Source organism: Antedon bifida, chromosome 2 (genome assembly GCF_963402885.1).
Source record: "Antedon bifida chromosome 2, ecAntBifi1.1, whole genome shotgun sequence".
In the NCBI taxonomy this organism is placed as follows: domain Eukaryota; kingdom Metazoa; phylum Echinodermata; class Crinoidea; order Comatulida; family Antedonidae; genus Antedon; species Antedon bifida.
In genome coordinates, this window is record NC_136227.1 from 1,006,931 (window position 1) to 1,028,266 (window position 21,336).

Genomic DNA, 21,336 nt, shown 5'->3' on the forward strand with positions numbered 1-21,336 from the left:
GTACCAAATGCAAGCTAACAACTTGCCTGTACTTTACGCCCCATACGCCCCCGCTAGATCCGCCACTGGAACCATACCCTCGATTTTTTTTTCTCTATAGGCCTATGGCCGCAAATCGCATTTCCGGCTATTCTCTTTTGTTTATGAACTATAAGTTGGTGTAATTACCAGCCCACAAATTTCAATTGCCGACCTTATATTGTCAGAGGACGGCATTCTCTTGCCGACCGAAATTAGGCTAGATCCCTCCTCCTTTCAAGCCTCCTAGCAACAACATGGTACATTAGAGATCGTATCATTGAGACTTTAACAGGCATATTCACCATCATGTGGTGTTTAGGTAAAAAACCATGGAATTAAGATGATCTCTGAATTCACTCAACCGTTGCATCTTGCACTTGCGTGTGAGCTGCATGCTTTCTCTATCAAGCAGCTGGCTGGGCACGTCACACGCACGCGGAGACCTGTGTAGGGGAATACCCTGTTATGTCAAGCAAACAACTATGCTCTGTGTACAGCTCGCTAGCTCCAGAACCACGATGTTCAGCAGTTATCAAATAGAACTTATCTTGTAAATTTTAGTGTTAGGTTTTTATATTTTAGTTAAAATATATATATATATATTAATTAAATTTATTAATGCTTGACTAGGCCTGTAGTGAACAATCGTCGTGTTGTGTTAGTATGCCCAGCAAAAAAAAAGTGGGAGGCCAAGCGGAACTCGCTGTTCAGCGGGGGGGATCGTACGATCCCCCCGATCCCCCCCCCTGGTTACGGGCCTGTTAATGTTGAATATTGTTGCAGATTAGAACTCGCCTTTTGTTTATTGAGTAGTAAAATAATTATCATACTTTTAATTATAAATAGTCTACAATAAATTAATATTAATTTATTTTTAAAGGTGTTGGATCTCACGGTTACCGTATCATACTATTTTTTAATTACAGCTAGGTGTCTATATGGTTATGTTCTTTTACATAGGCCTAGGCGAAGATCTGAGCAAGATTAATTAAATACTGTAATATAATTTTCTGAACAGGTGACATTAAGTTCACTTTGATTTATAGTGAGTAACCCACATTTAGTTTTTCATGTTGGAAATTTCCTCCACTCACCACAATGTCGTCATGACAAAACGAAGTGTGATTGGCTACTGTTCGACATTTTGATACACTTGAGTGCACAAATCCAGAAAAGAAAAACATAATAAGTAGGCTAGGCCTAGCTCTAAACAGTATTCTATTGTTGTTTTTATTGAGGCCTAGATTCAAACTGACTGGTAAGTATGTTTATTGATTTTGAACAATTGGGATTATGATGTTTTCACAGGGAATGAAATGTAGCCAGGCTGCTGTGTATTGTGCATGTGATCCATCCTAACAGCCAAGCCAAGGCAATTCCCAACCAATAATGGCTTGACGAGGGCCGTGTAGGATCCGCCCCTTCTTTTCTTTTTATGATACTCTCTGAATCCCTAGGCCTATGTAGGCTGTAGGTCTATTGGCAACTATAGTTGGGCGTTGTATTACTGCTGTTGCTTTAATCATGAAAAAATAAGTTAGTCATCCATTATTTAATAATTCTGGCATTTTAATTTATATAGGCCCTAGGAGCGCCTTACTTAGGCTATTATTAATACTATTTATTATATTATTATATAAGACTAGGCCTATTTATATTATATATTTTGCAATATTTTTTAATTTAATACTAATATTATAATACTAATAATACTAAATAAGCTAGTAGCAATTTAAATACAGTGTTAGATGTATTTTCATCACATAACATTTTGTTTTTTGTTACTTTAAATGATTTGGTTTGAACCATTTTTTTATTCTCCTTTTCTAGGTTTGGTTTACCGTACTATTTGAATCGACGTAATTTACATAATTATTAATATTAGCATGTAAACATGCCGTTAATTAATGTGTTACCTACAAATGAAACATCTAAGGAGAGTCTTACCATCAAGAACACTTCCAAAGATCATTTTAGCCTTCTGAATAAACTTTACGAAGCTCAAAAACAAGGTTTCCTAACAGATATCAGCATTGGAAATGCTGACTGCAGGTTGTCTTGTCATAGACTGATCCTATCATTGGTGTCTGGCTATGCAAGAGATGTTCCTGCCAACTCCAATCGCAATTTGGAAATTCCATTACCTGAAATTCGAATCGCAAAAACAATATTGAGTCAACTCGTGGAATATATTTATACTGGACAGTTACATATAACACGATGCAATGCACAATGTGTATTAGATTTGGCAATATTTTTGCAGGTGAGTTGCGATTTACTACTGGAATTTTTTAACCATATATTGTATGCAAGAGTTTGTTTTGCAATTAATTAATCTATCCTTTAAATTAGTATGGTTATTAAACATAAATCAAGAAAAATGCTGCCATGATAATGAACAATATGATAATGATGATAAATGTAAATGAATTGTTATTTTTATTCACAGATGCCAGAGTTAGTCCAAGAATCAAAGGACTTTCTGAAAATGACTGGTACATCTCAAGGAAAGATGATCGACCATTCTTACAAAGTCTTTCAGAAAATTGTGCAACATATCAAAAGCATATGGAATGAGACTTCATCATCTGATGTGGCCATCACTTCAAAGTCTATTACCTACTTCTGCCATCGTTTAATCTTGTCTGTACGAAGTGACTACTTCTCCGCGATGTTCGGATCAAATATGGCGGAAAATCGCAAAGGGTTTGTCAATCTCGATCAAATAGACCCGTTTCTTCTTGAACAAATTATTTCATTTCTTTATTATCAAATTGTTACAACTGACATGGAAGATTTGTTTGAGTTGATGGAAGTGGCCGACATGTTGCAAATGGATGACCTCTGTATAGAAATTTCAAAATGCTTATTGGGCAAAATCTCCTGCGAAAATTGTGTTGACATTTTTATGTTCTCAAGTCAATTTCATGTCTACCGTTTGTTGTATCAATCAACGAAAAAATACATCCAGCGGGATTTTCTGAAAGTTAGCGAACAAGATAGCTTTCTACATCTGAGAGATTTGCAATTGATTGATGTTGTGTCGACATCGAATGTTCTTCTACATTCTCCGATGGTACTTCTACAAGCTCTTGATAAGTGGTGCAAACATGATACAACTGATAGGACATCGCAACTCTCTAATATCCTGGCAATTTTGAAAACGCATCTGAATCCAGCTTCATACGATGATGTAAGCACTTCTACGAATTTTGTTCCCGAAATCCAGTCGCATCTGTCTCAGATGACGCTCTATCAACAGGTATCACCAATAAAGAGATTGAGACCCGCTGTCAACGTAACTAATGTATCGAACCAAATTACGCCGCCGAATGAAACGATTTTGATGTTTGTGTGGACGCCTTTCACTAAAGACAATAATACGGTTGATAACAATACAGCGCCAGCAATGCAAAGGTTACAGACTTGTTGCTTTGTACCAGACACCAACGACCAATTAGGAGGCTCCTGGTGCGAATACGGTAATCTACAAATAGATTCCAGTGAGAAAACGTCAAGCCATTCAATGTGGACATCTGTAGCCAGCGTAGGAGATGGATTCCTTTTAGCTGTTACACAACAAAGACACATTCTCCTAATTGATCTTGCCACCAACTCAGCTAAAACAATTCCTCCGCCATGCATCCTGAAGAATTATTGCCAGCTGGTCAGTCTAGACAACATTGCTTATTTGCTCATAATTTACGACAGCGGTTATGGAACGTTTTTTAGTTATAACCACGAAAGGGAAACATGGAATGATTTGAGTCCGCCACCATCAAAAATCTCGATGAGTTACCGGCCGATATTTGCCGATTGCGTTGGTAAGATCTTCCTTATAGAGGAGCATTGTGAGCAAATCTACGAACCTACAACCGATACGTGGCATATAAGAAAACACACAAGTATCCCTTCTTTCCAAAAACTACGAGACACAAAAGCAGTTGCGTTTAACGAGTTTCTCATAGTCAGCAATTTCAATCACTTCTTTTTCTACGATACGTTCAGTGGTTTGTGGGCGAAAGGTCATTGTGCGTATCAAGGCATTCCGTTAAAGTGCCGAGGGAGTCTGTTCTCCATCTTACCAGATTTCTTGACGGGTTCCTTGACAATTAAACAGATTCCGAGTATTTCAGCATCGAAAGCACAACTAAGAATCTCAAGCAAAGAACTGTCCAATCACATCATTGGAATACAGTGTGTTTCCTTGCCGTCTACTATTACCAAAGACACACTTCCAGTATAAACATATATCAGTATTATTCATTCATTCTATCTTTTATTTCAGAATCTCTTGCCCATAGAAATTATATTATAATTAATTAAAATAATTTAATTTAGTTTGCAGTCATAATAATTATAATAGGCCAAAATGTATTTGATAACCTTACATCTAACTGTAGTGATGGACATTTTAGTTTACAGTACACTCTAGTAGTATATTTTAAAATTATGAACAAAAATACCATGATAATATAACAGTCACATATTTCACATGCTGTTTTATTATGTTTTAAAACAAAAGTTTTTTTTTATATTTAAAAGAAAATGAAAAAGAACAATTTTAATGTGATTTACCAACATACAGTATATGAAATTAGAAAATGTTCATATAAATGATGTGTGCTTAAGTTAAGCTGAAACTCATTTTATTATTACAGTCGCAGACTAAACTGACATGTTAGTACTACTGCACATTTCATTGATAAGATTGTGTTGAAATTATATGTGTATGCAGTATTTATTTTATGTCTTTAGGCAATAATAATAGTACGAATTTGTAATGCGGCAATTCCAGCAGTAAGTGATCAAAGGCGCGGTGTATGAGAGAGCTCAATCTGAAAGAAAAAGATGAGTTTTCAAGGCAGATTTAAAGGCGATAGTAGACGAACATGATCTAATAGAGGCGGGTAGGTCATTCCATAAGCGAGAGGCAGCAGAAGTGAAGGTGCTTAAGCCATACGTTTTAGTGTTAAAAGTCAGAATGGAAAGGAGATTTGTGGATTACCATAGTAAATTAATAACTGTCCTATTAATGATTGTTTAAATTTTAAATAATTGACACAATTAAAACAAAGCTAAAAACGAATCATGTTGAACTTAAGTTTCTTGTACAGAAGATCATCACACTCTCTGATCTTCCAAACCTTTAGCAGTTTGTATTAGTTTTTGTAAGTGTATTTTAAAAGTTTATTTTATTACATTTTAAAAGCATATAGTTTAACAATATTATATTGAATAATTGATAAATCATAAATAAAAAACATAGTTTCAAAATCCATTACTCTTGTTCGTGTCGTCCTTTTCTGTTTTTTTTTTTCAAGTATTTTTTTAAACCAAGGATAACAGCAAGACAAGCTCAATTGATATTTTATTAGCCCTGGAATCAGGATTTTCTGTCTTTTTATATTACTGCCTTTTATACGATTGGCGGCGGAGTTGTAAAACTAGACTCAGGTATATACACTCATTTATAACAAGTACGGCTTGACGAAACGCAAAATACATGTAAACGCAAGCACATCCGGATGCGACGGTGGTGGCGCTATGTTGTTTATTTTAATACGACGACACGAGAGGTATATTCAGAACGTCATTCTGACGACTGGCGCATTCTCTACGGAGCGCCATTTATGCCTTTATTAACTTCAGAAATAGAAATAGTACTACTATATAAAAGAATCATTACAAAATATGATTTATAATTTTTCTTTCGGATTCATAACGAGGCTGTCATTCATAGGCGTATACGTACGCAGTGACGGTGTGCGTTTATACACATCAACAAGTGTATACGTACGGACATTGAATGTGTAGGCCGATCGGATTGGTTTGTCATGTGACACGTCTTCATAACCAGGCTGTCATCACAATGTGTACGCAATGACATATACGTGAGAATGTGTGTATGCGCTTAAACCTACTACATACAGAAAATGTGTAATATTTTATATTATACAATTATTACAGGTTTCAGGTGATGTATTATTTCTTAGAATGACTTCCAAGTAATTGTAATAAAAGTTTTTACGAGATAATAAAAGAAGAGAATTGATGAATTATTATTTTAATAATCGATTAAGCATATTTGAATACCTACCGGTATGGTACCATACATGTTCGACAATACAGTGTCACATATCTCTCTTTAAAAAAAAACCAATATTCATTAAAAAAAATTATCCGTCGAGGTTCGAACCCCAGCCGATAGCACTCAAAACTGAGCATTACCCGTTACGCCACAAAGTACATGACTGAGAAGCTGATAATAGTCTATTTATACGTGTATTACGTAATTCATCATTACGTCACGGCCGCGTGCATTGCATGTCTCACACTTGGGAAACAATCACCATTGTATGGCTGGTCCTGAAGACTTTTATATTTCGTTTCATAATTTCCGGGGACTAAGCCATGGTGAGCTTAACTGGAGACTTAATATTTAATTTCATATTTCAATAAATATTTTTTCAAAATTGTCTTTGCTCAGCCCCAATCACGGTGGGGTAGTGAAGACTCTTATATATCATGTTTCAAAATACTATAGGTGTCATTTCTGGGGACCTTGTAGTGATTTTAAACAGTTTGGTATGCCGTGCGTTGTTATGCAAATGAGTTTGTGCAGGTGTAATGGGGAAGATGGCATTGTTAGTCATTCGCGGTGAACACGCCACAAAATTAAATTTAAAAGTTAAATTTTGATTTTGCTAATCTTTATTAGAAATTCAAATCATGTAAAGATACAATTTTCCGGGCGGGAACCTAGAAGCTCCCCTCTTTTAGTTTGGTTTGCAAAAGTAATCTTGAAAAGAACCCCATGCGGAAAAGAAGCTTACCCGTTGAAAAGAAGCCCACCGTACCCAAGAGTACTAAAAAATGAGGAACACATGGGCTCTTTTTTGGGTTTAATGGAAAAGTGAATGCCATACAAAATAATAAAAAAAAAAACAATATTCATAAAAAAAATATCCGTCGAGGTTCGAACCGCAGCTGATAGCACTCAAAACTTGAGCATTACTCGTTGGACCACAAACTGAAACATGACTGAACAGCTGATAATAGACTATTTATACGTGTATTACGTAATTGATCATTACGTCATAAATATCCTATTAACCTTGCTTAAAACCAAAATGATCAGTTAGCTCAGTCGTCTGAGCGTCGTGTTAACACACGTATATCGTGGGTTCGATTCCCACGCTGGTCGGTGGAATAGAGTTAAAGGCATGCGGCCACTGTGTTTGGGGTTCACAGAATTATACGTCCCCCTTTCCACCACACATCATGAGGCGACAACATCAATGCATCTGGTGATGTGGTGGAAACGACCCCAAAAGGCTGTGGCAGGGCCTTAGTGCTGAGGCAGGGAGAGCACATTTACCATCTTTTTTTTTTTGGCTCTCGCCAACTGCTTTGATGGTTTAAATTTTATGTTTAGCGCCCTCAATTTATTTTAATGTAAAAAAAAAGGGAATTAATTCTCTTCGTTACGTGTTTAGAAAGAATTAATTTTATCTCATCGTAGTTTGGTATGCCGTGCGTTTGTTATGCAAATGAGTGTGCACATGTGCTGTGGGAAAGATGGTATTGTTAGTCATTCGCGATCAACACACAACACTGTTCAATTTTTATTTTGTTAATCTTTTACATTAGAATTATAATTCTACCGTTACACATTATAGTGTACTTTTAAATATCCGTTTCATGCAAGATATTGTATTGTAGGCCTACTAATATTATGTTGTGAATAAAAGTTTATGGTAGAATAAATAAATAAATATGTTTTAAGCAGATCTTCGAAATTGAAGCATATGACGTCAAGTTTTTTAAAACCTAACCTAAAATTCGCATCTGGATAGTTGAAATTTAACATTATAATTATCAAAGGTGATAATTGTAATTGTTTTCTAAATTATAAAAATATTAAAATTAGTAAGTAGGCTTTTGTGTGCTCGCTCTGTTTGTATTTCATAATTTTGTTTTGTTGAATTTGTTGAATTGATTTTGTTAATCTTTATTAGAAATTCAAATCATGTAAAGATACAATTTTCCGGGCGGGAATCTAGAAACTCCCCTCCTTTAGTTTACAAAAGTAATCTTGAAAAGAACCCCATGTGGAAAATAAGCTTATCCGTTGAATTTTTACTCTTTTTTTTGGCTTTCGCTACATGTATTTTGATCTCGTAAATTTTATGTTTAGCGGATTCAATTTTAATGTAAAAAAGGAATTAATTATCTTCGTTACGCGTTACGAGAATGTATCTCTCACCGTAGTTTGGTATGCCGTTCGTTGTTATGCAAATGAGTTTGTGCAGGTGTAGTGGGAAAGATGGTATTTTGTTAGTCATTCGCGGTCAACGCCCCCACTGTTAAATTTTGATTTTGTTAATCAATGTTGCAACATTGGTAGCGAAATGTCCGATTCTTCATAGTAGTTGGTGTGTATGGCCGCACCGTCCCAGAATAAACATGTTTTAAACAGATAGTTTGTCTCCGATGGTTTTTGTATGGGGTTAATGGAGAGTGAAATAAGATCAAATATAGAACATTTGCAAAGATGCTGATTTCCAGACCAATTTCGAAGCTTAGACTAATTCCGCCGCCGGGCTAGGCCTTAGGCATATACGAAGTCGAGTTTTTAAAGTAGAAAACCCCACCTAAAATGTTGAAGTCGCATCTGGATAGTTGAAATTTTAACATTATCATAATTATCATAGGTGAATATGTATAGTAATAAGTATAAGTAAGTGCATTTCTGGGCTCTATTTCATTGCTCTGCCTCAACCATGGATGGGCTAGTACTGGAGACTTAATATTTAATTTTATATTTCAATGAATCACTGTGCTCCACTGGGGCCAAATTGGGTCCACTTGAGCACATTGTATTAACATACGAAAAGATATTAAAATTTAGTGACTTTATTTCTATTTTATTTTTTTATTAAACCTTATTTTGTGAGGGTGACCCTAAACAGCATATGCAGACAGTCAAAAACTATATGGAAAAAGAAAAACGGATGAACTATGTTAAAAAAATATAAGAATATATAATATATATGTACTTAAATACAAAAATATAGCCTACAATACTATACAAAACGTTGAGTTTTTTCTTTTGGGATTAAATATTTTTTTAGAGCAGACTTAAAATTATTTATTGTTACCGCATTTCTTAGTTTGGTGGGTAGCAAATTCAGGTATGTTGGTGCTCTAGATGAAGCTGTTCTTAAAAGTTTCAGTTTTAGGGAAAGTGACGACAAATTTCCTCTCACTGACACTTCGGGTACATCGATGATTTGGAATTCTGGCAAGACGCAGGGCAAGGTATTCCGGAGCAAGACCATTTGCAGACCTGTAGGCAAGGCAGCCCAGTTGTAGATGCATGCGATCTTGGACTGTATGAAGATTAAGGTGTTGTAAATGTTAGTTCGTGGTGTGAGAGGATGAGCTTTAAGGATAATGCGAAATGCTCTATTTTGAATGGTCTGTATTCGGTCAATATTCGATCTCATTCCCCAAACACTACATCAATAGTCAATGTGTGGGAGGATTATAGTGTTATAGAGGAGTATGGATGTGTGTTTGTTAATGAAATGACCGAGCACGCGATAAGATGGAGATGGACAAGCCCAGTTTGGAACGGAGTTTATTTACATGAAAAGAAAAAGATAAATTTGAATCAATGTGAATGCCAAGATGTTTCTGTTTGTCATTTTGTGATATGGGTATATACGAAACGATATTAAAACTAGTGACTTTTATTTCTATTTTATATCACTGTGCTACCCTGGTGCTAAATTGGGTCCACTTGAGCAGTTACCGTAGTACTATTTCTATTATTGAAGTTAATAAAGGCATAAATGGCGCTCCATAGAGAAGTAGAGAATGCTCCAGTCGTCAGAATGACGCTCTGACGAACGACAACACGGTACACACAGAGCATGGGTAGTGACTTTGTAGACCACATGGTAGTGGTATGGTTACTGGTAAAAACTTAGCTAGGCATCCTAGGCGAAGATGAACGTTGTAATTTAGTTATTTCTCATTTAACAGGTAATTTAATTACGTAGTTGATTACAGCCTATACATTGATAAAATATATATAGTACTACTAGTTAGTACTAGGCCTAGGCCTACATCATCATTCATACTGTGTAAATATAATAAACTAATCTACTGACTGATTAAAATTACTGCTGCAGCCTGTTCAGTGTTGCTGTCTTTTATTGATACTGCCTAGCTAGGAGGCCTGCTACTACTATTATTACTAAGGCCTAGGCTATTACCTATAGTCAGTACATACAAAGTCGCCCAATACAAAGTGGCCCCATCGCAAAGTCGCCTTAAAACAAAGTCGCCCAGACACAGTCGCCCAATGCAAAGTCGCCCATCGCAAATTCTCCCCAAACGAAAAGTCGCACTATCGCAGTCGCCCTTTAGCATGATACTGTTGTAATATATTAATCACTTTTTTTGGATATAATTATAATCTGTACCATCCTTAAAACTGAATTTTAAGCGCCTGGTTGACCGTGGCACAGCCAAGTTTGTTGGTCTTCCATATGGGTCATGCGAAGTGTGTAGTGACTAGGCATGAGATTGACAAAGATGATATTCTTTTTTCCCAGATTTATTTAAAGGAAGCATACTAAAAAATTGTGAATATAATAATATGAAGCACAAGAAGAAAAAAAAAAGTGGATCTACATCAAAAAAAATATCTGTTAAAAAACGAAAAACTAAAAAATCAAGAAAGAAAGAATCCTTAGACAAAACATATATGCAATCACAAGTCGGTTCTAGACCAGCTGACCAATCAGCAATTGGTTTTAAACCTGCTGACCAATCAGCAATTGATTCTAAACATGCTGACCAATCAGCAATTGGTTCTAAACCAGCTGACCAATCAGCAATTGGTTCTAAACCAGCTGACCAAACACCAATCAGTTCTAAACCAAAGAAAAAGGGTGTTAAAAAAAGTACAAAGGAAACGTGTAAACTAAATGAAATACGATGTGGACTTGAATCTCGCCTTGATAAAAGTACCGCTAATTCTATAATGACTCAAGTTGTTTCTTTATTGGCAAAAGCACATCGCAAAAAACGTCATCACAAAAAGAAAGAAAAGTCTAAAAAAGGTAAAGAATCTAAGAAAAAGCCTAAAAAGTTGAAATCGAAGCGTACACAAATTAAACAACACCAAACAGTAGCAACACAAGAACAAGAAAATGTAGATGCACATGAATTAATCCAAGGGTTAGCATTGCCAACAGAAAGAGAAATAAGTGAAGAAATCACAGGAAAACAACATAAAAAGAAGAAAAAGAAAAGGAAAAACAATAAAAACACTTCTACAGAAATTTGTAGGACTGAGCAAGATTCAGGAACACTATCTAAACGAAAACTAGATGAGGAAACTGATTTTATTGAAAGTAACCGAAAAAAGCAAAAGAGTGAAGATAAGTTGCTTGCAGTAGTTGAGCAGACTGAAATTGAATCAGAGAAAATAAGAGAAAATGAGAATCATGAAGTAGAAATGAATGACAAACAAGTAAACCTTAATCTGCAGGGTAATTTGATAGAAAATGAAAAAAAAGCAGATGAAATGGAGGGAATTGAGGAAAATATTGCACAAAAGAAAAAGAAGAAACATAAAAGATCAAGTCATGAAATAACAGAAATACAGGTAGTTGAAAATACAGTAACAAACGAAGAAGAAATAGTTGAAAATACAGTAACAAATGAAGAAGAAATAGTTGATAGAGCTAATGAATGTAACATTCCTGACGAGGAAAATATTGTACTTAAAAAGAAGAATCTGCCGGGTAATTTGATAGAAAATGAGCAAGAAAATAAAGCAGATGAAATGGAAAGAATTGAGGAAAATATTGCACGAAAGAAAAAGAAAAAGAAGAAACATAAAAGATCAAGTCATGAAATAACAGTGACCAAGGAAGAAGAATTAGTTGAAAATACAGTAACAAATGAAGAAGAAATAGTTGATAGAGCTAATGAATGTAACATTCCTGACGAGGAAATAGAAAATGAACAAGAAAAAAAAGCAGATGAAATGGAAGGAATTGAGGAAAATATTCCACGAAGGAAAAAGAAAAAGAAGAAACATAAAAAATCAAGTCATGAAATTACAGTCACAAATGAAGAAGAAATAGTTAAACATACAGTGACAAATGAAGAAGAAATAGTTGAAACTACAGTAACAAATGAAGTAGAAATAGTTGAAACTACAGTAACAAATGAAGTTGATAGAGCTAATGAATGTAACATTTCTGAAGAGGAAATAGAAAATGAACAAGAAAAAAAAGCAGATGAAATGGAAGGAATTGAGGAAAATATTCCACGAAGGAAAAAGAAAAAGAAGAAACATAAAAAATCAAGTCATGAAATTACAGTCACAAATGAAGAAGAAATAGTTAAACATACAGTGACAAATGAAGAAGAAATAGTTGATAGAGCTAATGAATGTAACATTCCTGAAGAGGAAAATATTGTACTTAAAAAGAAGAATCTGCCGGGTAATTTGATAGAAAATGAGCAAGAAAATAAAGCAGATGAAATGGAAGGAATTGGGGAAAATATTGCACGAAAGAAAAAGAAAAAGAAGAAACATAAAAGATCAAGTCATGAAATAACAGTGACAAATGAAGAAAAAATAGTTGAAAATACAGTAACAAATGAAGAAGAAATAGTTGATACTACAGTAACAAATGAAGAAGAAATAGTTGATAGAGCTAATGAATGTAACATTTCTGAAGAAGAAAATATTATACTTAAAAAGAAGAAAAAAAAGAAGCGAAAACGCTCAACTGATGCTCAAGATTTATATACAGAATCAGAAGAATTGTTTTCACATTCAAGTTTTGACAACGGTGAAGAAATTACTTCTATTATTAATAATATTATTGAAAACATTGCGATTGAGGATCAGACAAGTACTCCAAGGAAAAAGAAGAAAAAGAAACGCTCTAGTGATGTTGACCAAATGGAATTGGAACAATATAAACATTCAGATGAAACTGTTACAGAAAGTTTTGATGATCATAGTAATATCGAAGAAAAGAAATCTAGACATTCAAAAAATAAAGATAAAAAACCATCCATTATTGAATCTCCGAGAAATGAAGATGAAAGTTATATAATGATTCCTGAACAACAGTTAGAAGTTATTGATATTGGAGATGACCAAATAGACGGCATTAACAATTGTAATATACAGAATAGTCTAAGAAAAGAAAATGAGATGTTAAATAGTGATATAAATTTAACTATTCCTGAAGAAGAGAAATTACCAGAAAATATTCCTGAAGAAGAGAAATTACCAGAAAATAAAGTTGGTGGAATAGAGGTGGCAGAGAAAAAGACACAAAATGAAGCAATAAAGTCACTATCAGGAGTAGAATCACACATGGATAATGAAATTAGTTTATCTCAACAAAAATCTGTTATTGAGAAGAAAAATCCAGTGTACGAAAATGATCATACAAAGATAATAATACAAAAAAATCCCATTACCAATATGTACAATGTAATGTCTCAAGGTAACCTTGAAAGAAATTTGACAGAAGAGGAGGAGAAAGATTATGTAATACTTTGTGAAAATACAGAAGAACCATTCAATAATGATGTGAGCCGTGTTGGAAGTGAAGGTAAAATAGTAATTGATGAAATAGCTTCAGCTGAAAATAATGTTTCTATCAATGATCATATACAGTCAAATGAAACATTAGCAACTAAGAAAAACAGTGAAGAAACAGCAGCAAGTTTTGAGAATTGGCAAGATTCTGAAGATGACCTATGTCAAAGGTCAGAACGATGTATCATCCAGCTTGATACTGGCTGCTCTGTGGCACCTAAACTTTTGTCTGGTGGTAGCAACAAAGAATTTCTTCAGAAATGGAAGTTTTCATCCAGAGGGTTTCCAGACAAAGGTAAGAGTATATCCATCCAATTTAATCAAATTAATGTATCATCTTAACCATAGTGGTGTAAACAAAAATCTCTATTAAATCATTTTAAAATGATTTCTTCCAAAATATTCTTGCAATTACTACATGTTGGTGATAGCCCATCTATTACAAAGTGCTTGCCCTGTAAATATAAACCTCTTTCTATTAATATTTTTTTTAGGTGAAGACTGGAAGAATAAAACAGTGCCCATTCCAGAAACTTGGGCTTATGATGGTCATATAAAAAATGAGAAAAGATTACAAAAAACTGTAGTCGATTCTTTTTTCGATAATCATTGGAAGAGAAACAGAAAACTTATCAACAAAAAACACAAGAAGTCAGTAGAAAATGAATTAATTAACAGTATAGAAGACAGTGATTCAAGTGATAGTCTTAGCATAGTTCTTCCACCCCAAAAATTATCAAAAAGTGAATAGTGGGAAATCCAAGTTAAATTAATAAACGTTGTGAGCAGGTGAATGTTTTGTATCAATGGCTGGTGACTGAAAATGCACGACCGAGTCGTGGTGCTATCATCTTTTTATTTTTCTTAAATTGTGTTTTAAATATGTATATTTTTGTATAGTCTGATCAAATCGATACAATATAAATAGCATTAATTGTTTTTAGTTTGATCAATTCGATACAATAGAATAAATTGTTTTTATAGTTTGATCAAAAATCGATACAATATCAATTGTTTTTATAGTTTGATCAAATCGATACAATATCAATTGTTTTTATAGTTTGATCAAATCGATACAATATCAATTGTTTTTATAGTTTGATCAAATCGATACAATATCAATTGTTTTTATAGTTTGATCAAATCAATATCAATTGGCTTGGCATCAATTGTTTTTATAGTTTGATCAAATCGATACAATAGCACTCATTAATTTTTTGTATAGTTTGATCAAATCGATACAATATCAATTGCATCAATAATTTTTATAGTTTGATCAAATCGATACAATATCAATATCATCAATTGTTTTTATAGTTTGATCAAATCGATACAATATCAATAGGCTTATCAATTGTTTTTAAAAAGTTTGAAAAGTTATGCGTTTTCTGGCAATCAGGAATAGGAGTCAGTAGTACTGTTAGTGATAAGTACTGTATTGCGCAATCGATATAATTGAAAATTGAGGGCGCTACATACAAAGAGCTCATTGCGCTCATTTACATAAAATATGCAAGAAGAAGCCGCCATTTCGTTGGAGAGCGAAATAGGTTGTCGATGATTCTTTACTAATATTTACGTTAAGATTGAATAATATTCTAAAATTATAGACATGTTGGTGTTATAAGGTTTTTTACATTTTGGATGGAGGGTACTGACTTGCTGATGGGTTTTTTACAACCAGTAATGTTAGCCGATTAAAAAGGGTGAGTCAGACTTACGTGGTTTGTATTTTCTCCAGAGGGCTCATTCATGAGTAGAGGGAAACCCCGTGGTAGGTCTTCGGGTAAAGACTGGCTTAACTTCATGAGGCCGTCCTTTGCAAGCCTGGGCCTAGAGTTGTTGAATTAGATCATGTACATCCTTGGTAGCATGACCACTGCTTGCATATGTATTATTCAATCTATTAGTATTATAAAATTGTTTTTTTGTCACTCATATTGTCTGATATTTTTGATATACCAAAGAAAGTGGTGCCTGGCTGGAAAGCTAAATTATTCCAGGTAGGCTAGAATGTAGCAATGTAAATGTATAGACTAGCTAGAGGCTTAGTTATATTATATACTAGCCCCTAGTATGGATTAGTTTATCAAAGCATTGGCAGGGGTTGGCATTGAATAACCTAATGTATGGCTCGTAAAATGCTTCGTAAAGAAATTGAATGTTACTCATTCACAGAAAAAGGATCGTTACCTTTCTTTGTATTTAACTCGTTCAAACAGTGAAACTTTATTATTTTATGTATGTCACACATATTTTTTTGCAACCTGGTCTGTTTTGCAAGAATTACTGTAAAAACTAATCTTATTTTTATAGTTAAAAAAAAAGTATGCAACGTGGAAATGGACAACCCCCCTCTCAGCAACCGGCCGATATTATCCAATCGGTGCTTGCTGCTGCTGCAGCCTCTGGGATGAATCAAAATCAAGGCAATTCCTCATCAACTCAAAACCAACTCCAGTTGATCATGGCCCAACAACAACTGGTCAACCCAGCAGGCGTTGCTACCATCAGTACACAGCAAACTGGATCCCAAATTAGATCTATACAAGGAACTCCAAGGAGAACAGGAACCTTCACAAACCAGGGTAACCCACAGCCAAGTTTCATAAAGGTGCCCGTTAGTCCATCAGGTAGCATTCTCGATGCAACTTCTCCTGTCCAGAGCGGTCAGGCACCTTTAATTTTACAACACGGGCGCCTTCTGCAACTTCCGCAAACTGTGAATGTGGTCAGTTCCAGTCCTCAGCAGACGATCCAGACTGTACAGTTTCAAAACACACAGGGGTTAAGCACAATGAACATACCTGTGGCGATAACAACAAACCAGCTGACCACTCACAAGCGACCAGGAAATGTAAGCTCAGGTCGAAGTTCAAACACCCGAAAGAGTCCAGCCACTGGAAGCCCATCCCATGCAAGTCACATGCCTTCTCATCCATCATCTAAGATGTTAAAAATGCAAGTACAATTACCAGACAATCCGCGTAGTGATGATTTACTTGAACTACGAAGGTGCGTCCTTTTACGAAAAGAGCGAGAACTCAAAGAACTCAAAGAAAATTATACTGAGAATTTAATTGAACTATTTTTCTTGCAAAAAGATGGGAACATGATGGATTTTGTTGCGTATAGAAAAAGGCCGACGCCTCAACTAGTAAGCTTTCTTCAGGCTCAGGCTCTAGACGGGTCTGGTGGAGTTCGGAGGTCGTCCAGTGATTCACATAAGGTAAGATTCTGCTCATTGAAAATGGTCTAGCATATTTCTGTCTTGGAAAAATCGATATATTGATTGCCGTAGTAATTTTGAACATAATTATTTACCTTCCCCTCCAGCTACCAAGTGAGACCGTAACCATTCTTACATTGGCCGTTTCATAGGGGAGATATTAACCAGTCCTTTGGATAAAACCTAGAAGGAATTCTATGTTTCTATTCTAGATCCTGCCAAATGATACATCTTGGTAATTATTGTATTGTATGATATTTTTATTGATTCAATGGAACAAGCATTCATGTGATGTATTTGTGTTTTTAGTCAAAATCATCATCTTCAGATAAGACATCTAGTTCTAGTAGCAATAGTTCAAAGACAATAGCTGCAACAACTGTGTCAACTCCTCCGGCGGCATCTAGTGACAGGAAGAGAACTATTGCGCAAGCAGGCCTAGATGATTCTACTACCGGTAGTAAGATTGAAGAACCGCCAAAATCAAAGGTCAAAGAGGAAACACATAAACCTGTAACAGGTATGCCTTTGCAATCCATCAATCAATTTAGGCTAAGTTCATTGGGGACCCCTTTGGAAACAATATTTATTATTCTATATATTTATTTTATTTCAAATAGTATGCTGTTTTATAAATCGTACTGTCCTTGGAAAAGCAATAAATACTACTTACTATACTACTTAACTTACTTACATTAAAGAATAGTGCTAAGAGTTAGTATGGTAGTTTATCGAAGCATTGGCAGGGGTTGGCATTGAATAACCTAATGTATGGCTCGTAAAATGTTTCGTAAAGAAATTGAATGTTACTCATTCACAGAGAAAGGATTGATACCTTTCTTTGTATTTAACTCGTTCAAACAATAATATGTTGTGATGTGATTTAAAATCTGGCTAAAGCTTTGTCTACACTATCGAACTAGTTTGACAAAAAAAAGTTTGATGTTCCCAAATATGGTAGTGATATTACATCATCATGACCATATATGCACATCACATTTTTTTTGTCACATAAAGTTTGACAGTGTAGAAAGACTTGTTTTAATGTTTATTTCCTTTCTATTTGTTTAGGTGGTGTAGAATCCAGACTAGAAGTAACTTTAGAGGTTGCAAAGACTGCAACCACACCTGTATCAACCAGCCTGTCTATACCATCAGAAACCAAACACAAAAAAACTGGTAAATCATTCGTCTATTTTAATTATATTAAATTCAACATCGAAGCATTGGCAGGGGCTAGCATTGACATTTTAATGTCTGGCTCGTAAAATGCTTCGTAAATTAATAGATTATCACTCTCAAAAGTAAGGTAACTGCTTTCTTTTGTATTTAATTTGATCTTACAATACTAATACAAATTTTTTTAGGACAATGTTGCTAAATCTAATACCTGATTGTAAACACAATCTATGTTTACTAAATATATTTTTTTGCCATTTTCATATTCACTCGTTACAGTTACAATACATTGATTTCCTTGTTCTATAGAACCTACAAATGCATCCAATCAATTTCCATCACGGCCAACAAATCTTATATCAACGCCTACGCCCACATCGTCCATCATGTCATCCCAAAAAAGCGTAACGCCATCATCAATGAGGAAGTTGACGCCACCATCAGGAGTGCGCCATCCTCTTGGACGTCAAAACGTGCTAGTGGGCATCGGTGCGCAGGAGAAAATTGTAGAACGTGCTAAACAGGTAATAAATATTTTTTAATTAAAATGTTACAGAACAATGATAAATAATGTTAACATTTATTTGATTATTCATGTATAAACATTTACGAAAAGCAGACAAAAGTCTGGAAATATTGTATTACAAATATTGAAACATTAAAAAAGATACATTACATTTAAACCTTCAGAAAGGCATAAAAAACCATTAAAATGTAACAGTATTGCAAGGTTATTGATTACTTATACATTTTCCACTTATTCAACTTTTTAATTATAATATACATCTCACTTATGTTAAAGATTACAATAATGTAAATGATAGTATGTGATTCAGACAAGGTCTTTTGGTGTTCTAACATTTGTAGGAGGCCCATGTTATGCAGAGAATAGGTCAGTTAAGAAAAGAAGGTGTGTGGTCTGCCCGTCGGCTGCCTAAGGTACAGGAACCACCAAGGCACAAGACTCACTGGGATTACCTACTTGAGGAGATGCAATGGCTAGCTGCAGATTTTGCTGGTGAGAGACGTTGGAAAAAGGCTACATCACGAAAGGTAAAACTATTACAATTCAGTAAAAGTCATCCCCTCCAGCTACCAAGTGAGATCGTAGCCATTCTCACATTGGCCGTTTCATAGGGGAGATAATAACCAGTCCTTTGGATAAACATTGGAAAGAATTCTATGTTTCTATTCTGATACCTGCTAAAGGATACATACATAAACAATTTATAATTATTCAAATGAAAGCAAAGCGTTAATGAATATAATTAGTGACCAAAATGGCCGCCTCTCAAATTGAGGAAACTTTTGCATGGGAACTATCCTCTGTTAACACTACTCTTTCTTGATAGATGGCAAGAGCTGTTGCTAAGCATCACCAAGAACAGCGATCTAAAATGCTGAAAGCTGAACGAGATGAAGCCGGCAGAATGCGGAAGATAGCCAGCAACATTGCCAAAGAAATTAAACAGTTCTGGTCAAATATAGAAAAGGTTAGTTTAGATAGAAGCAATCGTAATGAAGATATTCTTATGTTACAGTATAGCCAATACAAAGGGTGGTCAAGAGCCAATCGCACAAAGAAATTCCTATGTTACAGTGGGTGGATAGCCTGTACAAAGGGTAGGGAGGAAGTCAACAAGATTTTACAGTGAGATTCATTCCTATATCAACTTATCAAGAATGATTGTACTCCATCGAAGCATTGGCAGGGGCTAGCATTGACATTTTAATGTCTGGCTCGTAAAATGCTTCGTAAATTAATAGATTATCACTCTCAAAAGAAAGGCTACCACTTTCTTTTGTATTTAATTTGATCTTACATTATAATGGATATTTATTTATGTTTGTTTTCAAGACTCAATATTTGCATCCAATTTTTATTGGTACCCACCCACTCTCTTAAAATAATGTTTTTTATCATTTTTTTTGTCATTTTCGTTTTCTTGTTTTATAGGTAGTGCAATACAAACAACAAAGTCGATTAGATGAGCGAAGGAAGAAGGCTCTTGATTTACAACTTGATTTCATTGTTGGACAAACTGAGAAGTATTCCTCCTGGCTAACAGAAGGCTTGAATGTCAGTACTACTGGCTCATCTATAGGATCTGTACCATCAAGCCCGACAAGGTCTATAGGTGAAACTCCAAAAGATGGTAAGTCTAGCAATTTCACTTAAAAATTGAATGTTTATTAGTACATAGGTCATTAGCATCCCCTCCAGCTACCAAGTGATACCGTAACCATTTTCACATTGGCCGTTTCATAGGGGAGATATTAACCAGTCCTTTGGATAAACATTGGAAAGAATTCTGTGTTTCTATTCCGATACCTGCTAAAGGATACATACTAACATTACAGTATCACCATTATTGTAGAATACTTTATACACTTCAAACATAAGTTTTTATTGAAGTTGTTATGGTTTCAAAACTGTGTGTGGTAATTATCGCTGTTGGTTTTGACTGAATAAAATAAAAATAAAATAAAAGAAGCAATGAAGGACTTCCTGGAGCTTTGACATTAATTTTGTTATTTATTCAGATGCGGAGTTCCAACCTGAAGATGAAGAGTCAGACGATGAAACGACAATACGAGTGGAAGAAGAAGAGGCGGGAACAAACGTAGAATCAGAAGAGAATGAGTTGCAATTACTTGAGAAGGAAAGTCAGTTACCTATACAAGAACTACTAGATAGTCTACCACCTGAAATACTAGAAAAACCTGCTGAATTGGACGCAAGTAAAGCCCCAACAAAGGTAACATACTTTGGGTGTACAGCCAAATTTTCCAAAACCAGATGGCCAAAATACAGCATTGTGTGGTAAACCTCATTTTCTAATATCATACGTTGTGCAACTTGCTGAAGAATATATGACCTTTACTTTCAATTAAAAATTAACTTTTTAAGGAATTCCATGACTGCTGACTAAATGTCTGAATTAATAAAGATTACATGATTTTATTTTCATTTCTTTTATTATATTATATTGTTGCTCTTCCTCATTTCCGATTTTTTAGTCTTCTTGAATAAATTTAAATAAAGAACAAAGCATAGAATCAATTACGGTCGTACGGTTGCCATTAGTTACGTTGCTTTTTATTTTTACATTTGATTTTAATTTGTTTCAGGAATCAAAAGAAGACAATGAGTTTGTACCAACTGATGATGAAGAGGAGGCTAGTGGTGAGTATGATTTAAACTTACAAAGTTAAATTAGTAAAACAATAGACTTGCTTTAAATCCCCTCCAGCT

General features: G+C 34.7%; 3 protein-coding genes across 8 annotated transcripts in view; all 3 read left to right on the plus strand.

Annotated features, from left to right (window-relative positions):
* Nucleotides 1-1,261: 1,261 nt before the first annotated feature.
* LOC144858282 (uncharacterized) lies at nucleotides 1,262-5,292 on the plus strand. The gene is made up of 3 exons (XM_078714653.1): nucleotides 1,262-1,279; nucleotides 1,852-2,284; nucleotides 2,471-5,292. The coding sequence occupies exons 2-3, from the start codon at nucleotides 1,916-1,918 to the stop codon at nucleotides 4,265-4,267; spliced, it is 2,166 nt and encodes a 721-aa protein (XP_078570779.1). The 5' UTR covers nucleotides 1,262-1,279; nucleotides 1,852-1,915; the 3' UTR covers nucleotides 4,268-5,292.
* Nucleotides 5,293-9,939: 4,647 nt separating this feature from the next.
* Nucleotides 9,940-14,611, plus strand: LOC144835263 (uncharacterized). 2 transcript variants are annotated; one of them, XM_078690333.1, is made up of 4 exons: nucleotides 9,940-10,074; nucleotides 10,650-11,591; nucleotides 11,859-13,967; nucleotides 14,167-14,611. In XM_078690333.1, the coding sequence occupies exons 2-4, from the start codon at nucleotides 10,694-10,696 to the stop codon at nucleotides 14,421-14,423; spliced, it is 3,264 nt and encodes a 1,087-aa protein (XP_078546459.1). In that variant the 5' UTR covers nucleotides 9,940-10,074; nucleotides 10,650-10,693; the 3' UTR covers nucleotides 14,424-14,611. The 2 variants fall into 2 exon arrangements, with proteins under 2 accessions (XP_078546459.1, XP_078546460.1); XM_078690334.1 differs by having other exon boundaries at nucleotides 12,063-13,967.
* Nucleotides 14,612-14,854: 243 nt separating this feature from the next.
* The window catches only part of LOC144835261 (helicase domino-like), a 32,502-nt gene continuing 26,020 nt past the window's right edge, over nucleotides 14,855-21,336 (plus strand). For 3 of the 5 annotated variants that reach the window (XM_078690326.1, XM_078690329.1, XM_078690327.1), the window contains exons 1-9: nucleotides 15,989-16,901; nucleotides 17,211-17,421; nucleotides 17,973-18,080; nucleotides 18,390-18,604; nucleotides 18,948-19,133; nucleotides 19,433-19,573; nucleotides 20,038-20,236; nucleotides 20,625-20,839; nucleotides 21,213-21,267. In XM_078690326.1, coding sequence (XP_078546452.1) covers nucleotides 16,002-16,901; nucleotides 17,211-17,421; nucleotides 17,973-18,080; nucleotides 18,390-18,604; nucleotides 18,948-19,133; nucleotides 19,433-19,573; nucleotides 20,038-20,236; nucleotides 20,625-20,839; nucleotides 21,213-21,267 — 2,230 coding nt within the window. In that variant the 5' untranslated portion in view covers nucleotides 15,989-16,001. Of the gene's footprint in view, nucleotides 15,394-15,988; nucleotides 16,902-17,210; nucleotides 17,422-17,972; nucleotides 18,081-18,389; nucleotides 18,605-18,947; nucleotides 19,134-19,432; nucleotides 19,574-20,037; nucleotides 20,237-20,624; nucleotides 20,840-21,212; nucleotides 21,268-21,336 lie in introns of those variants that run through there. The other 2 variants (XM_078690324.1, XM_078690325.1) reach the window with 2 other exon arrangements.

Excerpts from the sequence above, each read along its gene's own strand:
- LOC144835263 (XM_078690333.1), top strand. The coding sequence starts at position 10,694 with ATGAAGCACAAGAAGAAAAAAAAAAGTGGATCTACATCAAAAAAAATA. Across the intron at positions 11,592-11,858 it reads AGTAAACCTTAATCTGCAGG|AAAATGAGCAAGAAAATAAA; the intron begins GTAATTTGATAG and ends GTAATTTGATAG. Across the intron at positions 13,968-14,166 it reads CAGAGGGTTTCCAGACAAAG|GTGAAGACTGGAAGAATAAA; the intron begins GTAAGAGTATAT and ends TATTTTTTTTAG.
- LOC144858282 (XM_078714653.1), top strand. The coding sequence starts at position 1,916 with ATGCCGTTAATTAATGTGTTACCTACAAATGAAACATCTAAGGAGAGT. Across the intron at positions 2,285-2,470 it reads ATTTGGCAATATTTTTGCAG|ATGCCAGAGTTAGTCCAAGA; the intron begins GTGAGTTGCGAT and ends TTTTATTCACAG.